The sequence below is a fragment of the Anoplopoma fimbria genome, chromosome 2 (assembly GCF_027596085.1).
Source record: "Anoplopoma fimbria isolate UVic2021 breed Golden Eagle Sablefish chromosome 2, Afim_UVic_2022, whole genome shotgun sequence".
In the NCBI taxonomy this organism is placed as follows: domain Eukaryota; kingdom Metazoa; phylum Chordata; class Actinopteri; order Perciformes; family Anoplopomatidae; genus Anoplopoma; species Anoplopoma fimbria.
Window position 1 is genome coordinate 32,568,761 of NC_072450.1, and position 14,326 is coordinate 32,583,086.

The following is a 14,326-nucleotide window of genomic DNA, read 5'->3' on the forward strand; positions in this document are numbered from 1 at the left end:
ATGCCTCTTTTACCTCGTAAACTATCTTTGGTACGGACACCGCAGACATGAGGCAGGCCTTTCTGGCAGCGAGGCTCAGGTGACAGACCATCACTGAGAGGAGGTCTGTGAAAAGAGACATCGCACTTCTGCAGCAAATGACCTGAGGTCAGTCTGAGGTTTTATATTGGAAGGCCTCGATCCAAGATTCTTAAAAAAAAAAAGGAAAAAGTGATTTACCTGGAGGAGCTTAGACTGCAGTCTATACAGCTATAGAGAGTGTTCGTTTCAAAAAAAAAAATCAGACAAGTTTCAACTCCAGCTGCAGACATAGCATCACGCCTGGACAACCAGGCTCACTCCATGCCAACCACCACGGATTAGGTCTGAGAACATTAAGTCAAATCATGGAAGCCGAGGACGTGCATCAAGTCGCCGGAGGCGTTGGCGCAAATGTACGCACGTTCCTCAGAAATACACAGCTACTGTTGGAAAAAAAAGCAGCTGTATTTATGCACAAAATAATTTAAAAAAAGGGAAGGAAGAATCAGAAACTGTTCAAACAAACGACTTGTGAAACAAGGAGGTGTGCTTCGGCATGGGTGAGTTTCAGTGAGTTTCGGGCTTGAGGCTAGATTATTCTATTCACACGCCACGGAGCAGATATATCGTGCTGAAGGGCTGTAATGAATACGGTGCCTACTCCACCTTTATCCCCATCATCTACAGAGTCTCTGGACAGAAGCACAGACACACACAGTCAGACTGTGACTGATGCTGCACTGATACTTGCGTACGACCATAGACCGTAGTTCTCATAAGAGATAAGATAAGATAAGATAAGATAAGATAATCCTTTATTAGTCCCGCAGCGGGGAAATTTACAGGATTACAGCAGCGTAGGGTATTGTGCAAAACAAGAGACATAGTAAAAGAAAAACAAGATAAAATAGAATGAATAAGCAATAAAAAAAAACAGTAAAATAAATAAATAAAAATCCACAATAACTGAAATATTATACGTACAGACAGAAAAACTATTATAGCTATAAATTGCACAGTGTATTTTATCATGAGGTCCCCTTTTGGTTCGTGTACTGAGGTTTTTTTTAAAGCTTTGAGTTCTGAATTTTGGCCGGCTCCATCATGGAGTTTCTGTGAACGGAAGCGAGCATGTTTGGACAGCAGGGGAGTGACGTAGAAGACTGTGGTAACGCACACTAGAGGCCTTTATTTATTGTGCATTTGTCATCGCGTTAAATTCTGTAGGAGCGACAATACTGTAGAGTGCATGCACAACTTGAGTCTGCTCAGATGTAACCACTGCTTACCAGACCAGTACATGTGTACAAAATAGTACTGTTCTGTACATTTGCAGCACGACCCGGCTCTACAAGGCATGCATGTGTGTTTCAGCGCATACTGTGTGTGTGTGTGTGTGCCACTGCTTCCTCCACTCTACGCGCATCTAAGATTGAAGAGGAAGCAGCTTAGATGAGATATGAAGCCACGTGCAGATGGCTGCGAGAAAGAGAAAAAAAAAGAGAGAGAGCCCAATGTTATTATGAAGGGCTGAATAGGAACGCGGGTTGATCCTGAAGAAAACAAGAGGCAGTACGGTGAGAGTACAATGGTTGCCGTTGTTGGCGAGGATGAAGCGGCGCAAAGCGAGAGGGCCGGCCCCGCGGAGAAATTAGGATTAGGGAGGTGGACTCGGCTCTCAGCGTGGGCAGCCTTGTGATTCCCATTATTAGCGGTGTTGGAGCTTGTTTGTGCGCTGGCATGCAGGGTGGTGTTGGAATGGTCGGAAAGCAGAAACTGCCGCTCACCTCAAGGACATTATTAAAACACAGAAAGTAAGCCGGCCAGCAGGGTCCCAGCAGGGTCCCAGCAGGGCCCCAGCAGGGTCCCAGCAGGGTCCCAGCAGGGCCCCAGCAGGGCCTCAGACCTGCGACATTCATTTAGTCTTTGATGGATACCGTAAATCATATTCCTGCCAATTTTTAAGATTGAAGATTTAAGGATATATTTGTCTCAAACCCTTTAGCATGAGCTAAAGGGTTTGTGTGCAACAATAGTGATAACACAAGCCTGTTAGTACTTCCAATGTTTGGGTCAGAGCTGGATTGGAACATATTCTGCTTCCATCAGTAAAAAAAAACCAACCAAATCTAGGCTTTAAAATAGTGATATTTTATTAAAAATCACTTTATTCTACATGTTTTATCTAAAAATGGGTCTAAAAATAAACCTTTGGCACGAACCAGATCATGTAATAAACGTATGATTGACTCTCCGCTGGGACCAACAGTCACATGACACCAACAGTCACATGACACCCAACTCAGTGAAACCCGGGGACTGTTTACACAGAACAGGGAGGAGAGGACCAGAGAGGTTGGAAGTAGATGTTCTATTGTAAGAGGATCAATCTGTATAGCACCATTCTTTTTTTTAGAATATGAATATTTTATATTGCTGAGTTTATAGATTCCTTTTTTTTGGTTAATAAATGATCAAAAGAAATTCAACTTACAGTTTGGAGAAGAGTTTTTTTTTTTTTTTTTTTTTTTTTTTTTTTTAGGATTTATGACAACTGTGTTATACTGCATGAAATACATTTTTTTGAGTTCTATGTTCTTTCTAGCCGTGGCTTTGCTTTGTTTCCATAGCGCTGCGGGATTGATATGTGGCAGAGAAAAGACGACGTTAGATGTGACGGGAGCATAAACGCCATGAAACAGCTTTGGGGTACAGAGGGTTAACGGGTTTTTTTAAAGAAGTGATTCATCGATCGCAGGGCTCTCCTGAGATATAGACCAGGACATGCATGTACTGTATCTACCGTTCTGCTGCAGCGCTCGGCAGAGACATGTTGAAAGTGTTGGGACTTCCATGTGAACGTGACTCAGGTGGGTTTTTTTTTTTTGTTTTGTCTGAGAGGGAATCTAGCTGACCAGGCCACTACACTAAACACTAAACACCGAACACCATCGTTTAAAGAATGCCAGCCTCAAGCATGCAGATGGAAAAAAACTAAAAAAAAAATATATATATATATAACAAAGGGGTAGCATTGTAACTCAGGGAGATATGATTAAAGTTTCAGAAAAAGCCCACCCACAGTAATGAAGACTTTTTACAGGTTTCAGCGGTTGCTACTAGACCTATAAAAAAAAGAAATCTCCCCATCCTGCATACCAGTTGACTGCTGCTGCTGCTGCAGCCACACACAGCCTGCACTTCATGCTGCAGAGCTGTAATTCAGGCTAATTCAGCACTCTGGCCTTCCATCTCTGTTTATTTTTCAGTGGCGAGTGTAAACATGGCGGGGGCCCTCCTTTTAGAACGATGAGGAGGAGACAGAGGAAGATCTCACAGAGCTGTGTGAATATAATATATATATATATATATATATATATATGCTGCACACGACAGCAGAGGAACAGACACATACACGTTATCATCATCATCATCATCATCATAATAATCATCATCATACAGGCATAATTAAAAAAAAAAAACGCTTGGTGTTGGGGGAGGGTGGTGTTTAGGTGCAGTCAGATATAAGAGCATGTCGAGGCATCGCTCATAAGCGTGGGTGGCTGACTTCCTGTGTCTCGATCTCGCACGAGCACGTCTGTCTGCTGCTGATGAGGCAGATTAGGCAGATGAGGACCATGAGAAAAATGAGAAAAAAATGTCTCGTCATGATTACCCTGGCCAAAATATGCGCGTGATTCACGACGTCGTCCCCGATAATCATCAAAGTGCTTAGAACACTTAAAATGTCACTACCCTGAGCCTTCCTCGTAGTACTTATTGTATTGGTATTAGTTTGTTTCTGTACTTTTGCTCTGGTTTATGCTTTTAGATGCTTGTTTAAGAAAGGAGATGCACTTATGACTTCTGGTGACTAGTAGTTCTCTTGAATACCTATGTTGAATACACTTCCTGTAAGTCGCTTTGGATAAAAGCGTCTGCTACATGACTGTAATGTAATGTAAATGTAAATTTAGCTAGGAAACACACATATATATCTATTGCATCACATAAGGGACACACACATCTTTCTTTAGTGAACATCCTTTTATGTGAGGGGTAAAAAAAAAACAAAAAAAAACATCATAATAAAAAAAGTGTGAGTTTTTGTTCTGTTTTTTTTTTTTTTTTTTTTTTAAACCTGTATTCTTTCTGAGCTAGCATTTCACTCCCTGGCAACTTTGCTAAACTATTTCATAATAAAATTAGGGGCTCATTTTAAACACTTCAGTATTACAATGTACGGACACTGAACAAACACTTTTCCTCAAAGGCAAAAAATTAACCTAAATGAAGTGAAACATTAAAAGCTTGTGTTCCTGACAGAACAGACTCAGGTTGAGATAACATCTCCTGTCATCTCATGTCGTCACTTCACTTCATTCATTCATTCCTTTAGTTGCACAGGGCTGTGAATCATTGAGCAACAGGTCTATGTCACTGCCATGTCAGGACATGTCGGGGATCAGGCCGGGGGGGGGGGGGGAACACTCCTCTCTCTCGCTCTCTCTCAGAACTCTGTCCCAACATGGGGCCGCTGTGGTGGGGCCCATGTTGGTAGCGTGTTTGTAATGACTTTTCTCATGGCCTACAACGACAACACTCAATGTGTTGAATGCCGTCTGTTCCTAACGGAGCTGAACTACAGGCGTGAAGCAGGGAGCGCTTCTTTTCTCTCGCAGCCGACACTTCACTCTTTGAAACAAACACATGCCAGCCTTTTTTTTTTTTTTTCCTTTCCACCCTCAGCCGTGACTATTGTGCAAGTGATCTATGTGCAAGCAATCAAACCACTTGAAAGCTGACGTACGTGTGTGCGCGTGTGCGTGTGTGTGTGTGTGTGTGTGTGTGTGTGTGTGTGTGTGTGTGTGTGTGTGTGTGTTCCACTATCTAAACATCACACAATGGTGAAAGCAGGACACAGTGAGTGTACCAGCCAATGGAACGCTAGTCTGGGAGCCCTAGTCAGGTCAAAGGTCGCGCCCACGGGTCAGGACCATCACGCTTCAGAAACAAGGATCAGTGCCACAGCAGAGCAGTCGTAATTCAATTAGACACAGATCAAATCAAACAGTTTGATCTCTTATTGCACTAAAAAAAACAAAAAAAAACACAAATCCATCTAGCGGGAAAACATCTGTTCAACTAGAGATGCCACCGATCCTTCAGATGATTGTCTTTTATCGAGGCAAATTTACACACGTGTGCTGCATGATGGTTGTATGTCGGGCATATACAGCTGAACTGACAGCTACGTCAGAGTCACACACACACACGCTGTACGGCACGTCTGTACTTTTCTATGTCCGCGTCCTTTAGTCTATGTCCGCGTCCTTTAGTCTATGTCCGCGTCCTTTAGTCTTGGATCTCGATGGGCAGTGAGCCATGACATTAAAGAATATGAAAGGGGGAACAAAATGAAAGCATCTCACCTCATAGGACCAGACGCACTGGACCCCGGCAAACCTCCGGACACATCGGCCCACCTCCACGTCCTCGTGGGTGGTGTACATCTCCTGAAGACACTCTCGGATGTGGGGCACCATCCTCTTGAGGACCTCGCGGCTCATGATGACCCCTGGCCCCCCCATGCAGAAGTTCTCTCCGGGCTCCAGGGCCAGTTTCCCCAGCTCGTCCCGGGCTCCCATGCCCGTTTGGCCCAGGAAGGTGGCCTCGCTGCTGTTGAGGCTGCGCAGGAAGCCCTCCAGCTTCTCGCTCTTGATGTAGACGTCGTCGTCGGCCCTCATGAACCACTCGTACTTGTCCAGGTAATGGTCGTGCATGTACTTGAGCATCATGAAGGACTTTTTCTGCGGTGGGTACGAGTCGTCCACATTTCTCAGGGCCACTATGGGAATGGGTATGGAGGTGTCGGAGCCCTCACTGGAGAAGAACTCCACGCGACCTGGAATGGTCTGTGCCCATGTCCTGTAAACACACAAAGAGAAATGGATTGAGTCAAGACAACATACAAGTGGAATTATTTGTAACAGGTTACATACAAAAATCAATCCATCTAGCATATTCATATCCTTTTTTTGGCATTTATTCTTCATTCTATACCCTGTTCAGCCTGTAGACTCTTTACATTACTACATTACCACTCGTTAGATGGTTGTCTCAGTTACTGTACTCTGTACAAAGACATTAAAGCTGAATTCCAATGTAAATGGTAGACATGGGATGCTCTGTGGGTCTGCGTATGCAGATGTGGTCCACATGTGCAGTCTGCCGCTTTCAAGTGCTTACAGGCCGCAACACGGTCTCACGTTCTGGACCCTGATGTGACCAGTTGATGAAATTCACTTGATTTGTGTCTTTCTGAGGGTCGCCAGCACAAGTTTATTCAAAAATAATTTTGAATAAACGCTCTGACTAATAAAAGCAGAATATAATCCGATATCTGTGGCTGTTGCAGGACTGTACCATCATTTCATTCAGCCCCATTGAAAGACAATAACTTATTTGATTCAATTATTGCCCAGCCATACTTTGGAGGGGGCCTGAAGAGACTAGATCACTAGATTTAGTGACTTTTAGCTACTTTCATATGAAAAGTGTTGGTAAAACAGGGCTGCGTTTCTTGGTTGGACAGTGTGAAGTTAATTAAAGATCTGAGTTGGGTGTATTTATCATTTTTACAACTCAACCTTTTAACCAGATCCCAGTCTCCTCATGCATAAAGTGTCCTAAGAAGGGACTTGGTTTGAAAGCTATCATTTGTCCTTCAAATCATATGTACTAATTAGAGACCTTTTTTTTTTTTTTCCATTGGTTAAAAAGGTCTATAGGGTGAGATGTGTTAGCCAATGGCTATGAGTTTCCATGTCCTCTAGAGAACTATAAAGGTCAGGTTGTCTGATGTAGAAGAGAGTCAGATACAAATGTCTCAACAATGTCAATAATATTCATCACCACACACATACCTGTGCACTTCATAGCTTTATTCCTCAATTTAAACAATCAAACCTAATGAAGTAGACACAGATGCCTTCTCATCCATCAACCTGTGTGCAGCACTAACGGGAGATGGATCCACACACCCAGCTCACAGTTTGCTCTCCTGATTGATACACAGTTACATTTAGCTTGTGTAGCGGTATATGAGAAATGTTTGTTCCCCACAAAAAGCATCTCCACAGTGAGCTCCCTTATCTACAAAGGCAGCAGAAGTTAAGCAGCCGTGTTAAAGAGCGAGGGAACAGATACCCTGCCTTTATATAAAATGGATCAGTCCTCACTGACTCTGTGAAACGCACGTCTGATTTTCCGCTTTTAGTGAAGTGTAGTCGGCAAAGACAGCTGTTTAAAAAAATCAATCAGCTGTGTACGAGTTGTGAAATGATTAACCGTATCTATATTAATTGATGAAGGCTCCCAGTCTCTCTGCGAGATGGCCTGTTTCACTACAGGCAGATTCTCCTTATTGGCTTCGGTGGGCAGGAAATAGAATGAATGAATCGATAAAATGGGCCTAAAAAAGAACACAGTGGGATTTCCTCCCATGGGGGCGGACATGAAAACAGCTTTGGTTCAGTGAATGTCTGCTGTCAGCCTGGTGAAGGCAGGTCAGCGGGCCGGTCCACTCAGGTCCTCAGGAGCTGCTGCTGACAGACGGGAGTCGGACCTTTGCCAAAGATGGAGTCAGTGTGGGTTGGATGACAGAACGCTAACGTTGACGCTGCTTGACCCCCGTCATGCGGTGCATTCAGCGCACGCGACGCAGACAGTCGAGGTAATGCCGTTTTATTTCCCACAATCAAATCAAATCATCTGTTTTTTTTTTTTTACTATTCTAATACACATTTGATTCTAGGATTTTCCTAAAACAGGCAGGGAGGAGAAGATGTTTTGCAAAGCAATGGTCCATCTTCCATTTGTGGAAAAAGGATTATTTTGTGCCAACATACTCCACGGGAAACAACAGCCACAGCTCAGAAAGTCAAAGTCTTGCCGTAGCTCAAGTGGGAGATTAACAAATATGTCTAATTTCATTCGTTTCTGTCAGATTTCATTACACTTTCTTCACTGTGTCTACATTGGAGGAGGACAATAAAGCCAGTAAAAGTTGATAGTGACATGTGCGACTGTCCTGAAAGGTGTCTTAAACACTTCCTGGAAGCAGACAGTGTGTGAGATCCGTGAGAAGCTGCGGCAGAGTGATAAAGCGATGAGTCAGAGGCTTTTCTTTGCATGTCAATAAATGTTGGGAAATGTTTCTAGTCTAGGTTGAGAAAGGGTGAGGCTTTCTTTTTAACACGTAAATGCCCCTAAAACCGATACTTACTGGTTCCTCTACTAAAGTACCACCAAAAGCAGACGGGAAAACTAAGAATTAGTCACCTGAGAAGTACCACGGACATTCATCTTTCAACTTTTTTGTATTCATCAACATCAGTCAACATGTGGTGGCGATCTATCGTTAAAGAGAATAGAAATCTGCAGAGATTAAGTATTTAGCATCACACTGGTTCCCTCAACAAAGAGCCAACAGGATTTTCTCCATTCGATTTTTCGATTATTGCACAAAATAAACTTGGTGAAAAAAAACAAGATTTTCGAGACACGCTTGTTTCGTTCAGCAGGATCATCTTCACAAAAGAACACCACTTTTAACGACTTCTGAAGTGTGAATGCAATTGCCAGAAGTAAAAAGGCATAGACTGTATATAAAAGGGTAGAAAGCGCTCCAGTCACATGACTTCACGTCACTCCCACTAAGCTAATGGAGGACTTGTGTTTAAGTGATGACACTCTTTAGCAAACGCCTTTTTTTTTTAAAAGACACATACAAGCTTTTATTGTGGAACAAAATGTTAAAATCTCTTCAGCTTATGTGCACAACAGATTTATTTCAGGTATTTCATTTAAAAAAAAAAAAAAAAAAAAAACATTCAAATAACCCACTGACTGTGAGATGACAAAAAAATGCTGACTCATTTCTGGATTTGATTCCCCCAGCACACTACTTCGCTCATTTAATGCATTCACACTTTTTCACACATGTCTGCCATGTGGAAACAGTGCTATGTTTCCCCTTAGCCTACATGATAATTCCAGGAAAAGCCTAAAATAATAAGCATTCATTCCAGCTGTTTCTGCATTTTTGAAAGGAAATTGAAAGAAGAACTGTTGTTTTAACAGAACAAACAACTCATTAGTGTCTAACTGCTGATGGACTGGTCATTGATAGCGCAGTCCAGATGGGTCCTTATTGGAGCTAGAAACCCAGGAGGAGGCTTCAGGAGACAACGATCTGCTCTCATAATCTAGATATCTGCTTGTCTGAGTTTTTTTTCAGGAAAACTCCATCTTATTTCTGGGGCTTGAACATAGCAGGAGTCAACAATGACTACATGAGAGTGGTGAGCTTCTGTCTCAGGTCCGAGGAGATGTTCAGTGGAAACATCAGGTCCCCTCTGTGGATCAAATCAAGTTCTCAGTATGACTCTAGGTGTAGTGCAGTGAGGACATGCCAGCTCTCAGTCAGACCTCTGAAGTGATCCTCTCATGGCTGATGAGAAGAGAAGGTTTAAGAAGCCCCGGTTGGGGTACTGTTACTGGTACGTGAAGCCCTGAAGACTTCGTGCAGGATGAGCAATCCCAATTTTCATTAAACGTTAAGGGACCCTGAACTAGTCATTTGGGAGATTAATAATCAACAAGTCATTTCAGTCATTTGTAAAGAAAGACTGTCAAACATATTTGGGTTTTTGGACTGATAAAAAGGTGTCATTTGAAGGTGTCACCTAGGGTTATGGGAGATTGCGATTATGTCATTTCTCTATTTCATGCCATTTTAAAGGCTATATGATTCATTGAATACCTGGAGAGATAATCAACAGACTTGACTGTCAATGCAAGTAGCTATTTCTAGTTGTAGTTCTAACAACAAAAGTTTCTAAAAAAAAAAAAAAAAAAGACACCAAAATCTGAAATCTAAAATGATCCAACAGACTATGTTCTATGGTGCTCAGTGTTTCCATCATATAGCTGACAGAGTGGACTTTGATGATCTTATTATTCCCTTAAATCGGCCCTGGTGACCAGTATGGACCAGTGACAAACACTACCTGGGAGCCAGAGAGAGAGAGAGAGAGAGACACAGAGAGAGAGAGCCGGTCATCATACCTGTGTGCCGCCACGGCTCTGCTGTTCAGGTACTTCTGTGCCGTCATGACACCCACGAACAGGAAGTTGTTGGAGCCGGAGCCAGGCTTCTCGGTGGCCGGCGACCCGTCCTCCTGCGACGGCCACAGCGCTGCTCCGTACTCCGCTCTGTGAGCCCCGGTCAGCGAGCAGCCGGCCGGGCTCGCCTTCCTCTTGTGCCCGGCTTTCTTCAGCTCCGTGGCCCGGGGGAGGATGAGTCTGGACGCCAGGGTGAAGCCGACCACCAGCCCCAGCAGAACACTAAACCAGGCTCTTCTGCTTCGACCTGCCATCCCCCAAAACTTCACCAGTGTGTGCTCGCTGTGTGCTTAAAAAATATATATATATGAAAAAAAAAACAGCGAACCGATGAGCTAAATCAATTAAAATATATATATATAAACAGAGAGGACGGTGACCCCCGGGCTCACACACACTCTCTCATAGTAGAAAAGCCCTTCTCTCCCAGCTGCCCACGTAGCATCCCGCGGTCTCCTGAAGCCGCCTGAACGTCTCTCTGCCGCCGGTCCTCACCGACCATCGGCCAGCTTCAACGCCGATCCACACACGCAGCAGCTCTGGTCTTTGCCTTGAACAGCGGCCCCCATTCTCACCATTATCTAGCCATCGGGAAGAATGTCGGACTGTCGAGGTCCCTCGATTGCGAAGAGGGGGTTTAACCGAGCGGTGAGCTGGAGCCTTCGGCTTCCCGTAGACGCGCTCTGACTGGCCCGGTGAGTCTCTCCGAGGTGGGAGGGGCCGGAAGTGCGTTCCTCCAGGAGGATACACTGCTACTACAATACCCATGGGCCGTTGCCATGGAGAAGAGCCCGTGGTTGCTGCCGTTATCACAACACGGCGCCATAGCTGCTGAGCTCACATTAAAACGAGGCAGAATAGTGAACGCCTTCAACCCCCTCGTTTGTGTACCATGTCACATACACTGTGAGCTCGGGGTGAATACATCTTGCCGCATTGCACCCTGGGAGTCGTAGTTAACTTCTCCCGTAGACTTTCCCCGATTTGACTAAACCATGCTGCGTTCATGTGATGTGGTAAAATCCGCCTACACAGGATCAACCCATCTGCAACACGAAGCGTTGCTCTCTGTGACAATCCTTAAAGCTCTTATAATAATAACAACAACAACACCGATACACTTATAATAATAATAATAATGCAAGTGATATGTCTCTGATGTCTATCATCACTTTTATTCATTTAAATTATAGTTGTAATAATTATTACAACTATAACTTCAACTTTCAATTCAAATAAGTCCTGTGAAGCAAATAAGACATTTATTGTGAATGTGTAACAATATTATGTAAATGCTCACTTTAATAATATGTGTTTATTTATTCTTTTATGTGAGGTATTAAGAATTGTTTGTAGTTTTAGGGCTTCATAAGAAAACGTCCCAAAAAGCAGAACATCCTCAAACGCATCTCTCTGGTCTGGCGCTCCCCCACGTGGTCGTTGTAGTGGTCTACAGTCTCAGTTGGTTTTGTGTTGGTTATGTTTCCAGAGAAGTTGAAGGTTTTTATGCTCATTAATGCACTATAAACATAAATATTTTTCAAAGCAATCGTAATATTTATTAATTACTTGTACATTCAGATGTGTGAACATTCATGACACTGTTTACACAATATGGTCATATTAAGGTTTGAATTTGAATGAAAGTTCAGAGGTGGGGGGGCCTTTAATTATTACATAATAAAATGTAATTTATTAAAAACTTTATCATTTATTTATTAAATCTGACAAACTACAAAACTCTTAAATACACAGCAACAAAATGCCCCTTTTTCCGTTCATAGTTATTTTTTGTTTCTTGTTGATATGGTGTTTAAAACATTAACACCTGAATGTACACTGAAGCATAACAGGATGTTCACTATGCAGATTTCTGTTCCACCTTAGCACCCTGAGACCAATATTGATATTACGAAGTATTAAATACATTTATTTTACCCGCTGTATATACATATATATACAGCGGTATATAAGTATTGAACACGTCACCATTTCTCTCAGTAAATATATTTCTAAAGGTGCTATTGACATGAAATTTTCACCAGATGTCGGTAACAACCCAAGTAATCCATACATACAAAGAAAACCAAACAAATAAGTTCAGAAACTAAGTTATGTGTAATAAAATGGAATGACACAGGGGGAAAGTATTGAACACGCTTACTGAAATTTACTTAATAGTTCGTACAAAAGCCTTTGTTGGTAATGACAGCTTCAAGACGCCTCCTGTATGGAGAAACTAGTCGCATGCATTGCTCAGGTGTGATTTTTGCCCATTCTTCCACACAAACAGTCTTCAAATCTTGAAGGTTCCTTGAGCCTCTTCTATGAACTCTGATCTTTAGTTCTTTCCATAGATTTTCTATTGGACTCAAGTCAGGTGATTGGCTGGGCCATTCTAGCAGCTTTATTTTCTTTCTCTGAAACCAATTGAGAGTTTCCTTGGCTGTGTGTTTGGGATCATTGTCTTGCTGAAATGTCCACCCTCGTCTCATCTTCATCATCCTGGTAGATGGCAGCAGATTTTTTATCAAGAATGTCTCGGTACATTTTTCCATTCATCCTTCCTTCAATTATATGAAGTTTGCCAGTGCCGTATGCTGAAAAACAGCCCCACACCATGATGTTCCCACCTCCAAACTTCACTGTTGGTCTGGTGTTTTTGGGGTGATGTGCAGTGCCATTTGACCTCCAAACATGGTGTGTATTATGGCATCCAAAGAGTTCAATTTTGGCCTCATCTGACCAGACTATATTCTCCCAGTATTTTACAGGCTTGGCTAAATGTTGTGCAGCAAACTTTAAATGAGCTTCAACATGTTTTTTCTTCAGCAATGGAGTCTTGCGTGGTGAGCGTGCATACAGGCCACGGCGGTTGAGTGCATTACTTATTGTTTTCTTTGAAACAATTGTACCTGCTAATTCCAGGTCTTTCTGAAGCTCTCCACAAGTGATCCTTGGCTCTTGGACAACTCTTCTGATAATTATTTTCAGTCCTCTCTCGCGAGGAGCACCTGGTCGTGGCCGGTTTATGGTGAAATTATGTTCTTTCCACTTCTGGATTATGGCCCTAACAGTGCTCACTGGAACATTCAGAGGTTTAGAAATCCTTCTGTAACCAATGCCATCAGTATGTTCTGCAACAATAAGGTTGCGAGGGTCTTGAGAGAGCTCTCTGCTTTTACCCATCATGAGATGTTTCTTGTGTGACACCTTGGTAATGAGACACCTTTTTATAGGCCATCAGTTGGGATTGAACCAGCTGATATTAATTTGCACTGACAAGGGGCAGGATTGCTTTCTAATTACTGATAGATTTCAGCTGGTGTCTTGGCTTTCCATGCCTTTTTGCACCTCCCTTTCTTCATGTGTTCAATACTTCTTCCCTGTCATTCCATTTTATTACACTTAACTTAATTCTTGAACTTATTTGTTTGGTTTTCTTTGTATGTATGGATTACTTGGGTTGTTACCGACATCTGGTGAACATTTCATTTCAATAGCACCTTTAGAAATATATTTACTGAGAAAAATGGTGACGTGTTCCATACTTATATACACTTTATTTTTTTTGCAGTGTGTTGAGGGTTGTTTTCATGCTGGAAGGTGAACGGCCTGCCCAGCTTCAGCTGTCTAACAGTGAGCTGCACTTTTTTTTTTTTTTTATCATCAAGAATTTGGTTGTACTTGGCTGCATCCACTTTCCCTTCAATTCTGACTAAATGTCCCGTCCCTGTAGAAGAGGAACACCCCTACACCATAATGCTGTGTTTTGGGTGGCGTGCAGGGTTTAGTTCTCACCTAACAATGCACTTGGAGTTCAGTCAACAAGTTCACTTTTGGTCTCATCTGACCATGAGAGCTTTTACCACATGGATTCAGAAACTTGCGAAAGTTCAAACGAGTCTGTGTGGCACTTTTCCAGACGAGGATTCTTTCTTGCCTCCCTGACATACAGGCCAGCTTTGTGTTCAATTCAACAATTGTTTAGAAATGTAATTCTTTTTTTTAAATTTCAGCCTGATGTTGAGAGTTATTCCCATAATGTTATCAGAAACTTCTAACATTCTGAGCCTGTCAGTGTCTCTTTAAGATGACGTACATTGAAGGAGTTGAC

At 42.7% G+C, this 14,326-nt stretch overlaps 1 protein-coding gene across 1 annotated transcript in view; it reads right to left on the minus strand.

Annotated features, from left to right (window-relative positions):
- chsy1 (chondroitin sulfate synthase 1) overlaps nt 1-10,833 on the minus strand; it is a 41,229-nt gene extending 30,396 nt beyond the window's left edge. The window contains exons 1-2 of the mRNA XM_054618167.1: nt 10,153-10,833; nt 5,454-5,949 (exon numbers count right to left, since the gene is read on the minus strand). Coding sequence (XP_054474142.1) covers nt 5,454-5,949; nt 10,153-10,463 — 807 coding nt within the window. The 5' untranslated portion in view covers nt 10,464-10,833. The remainder of the gene's footprint in view (nt 1-5,453; nt 5,950-10,152) is intronic.
- Nucleotides 10,834-14,326: the final 3,493 nt, after the last annotated feature.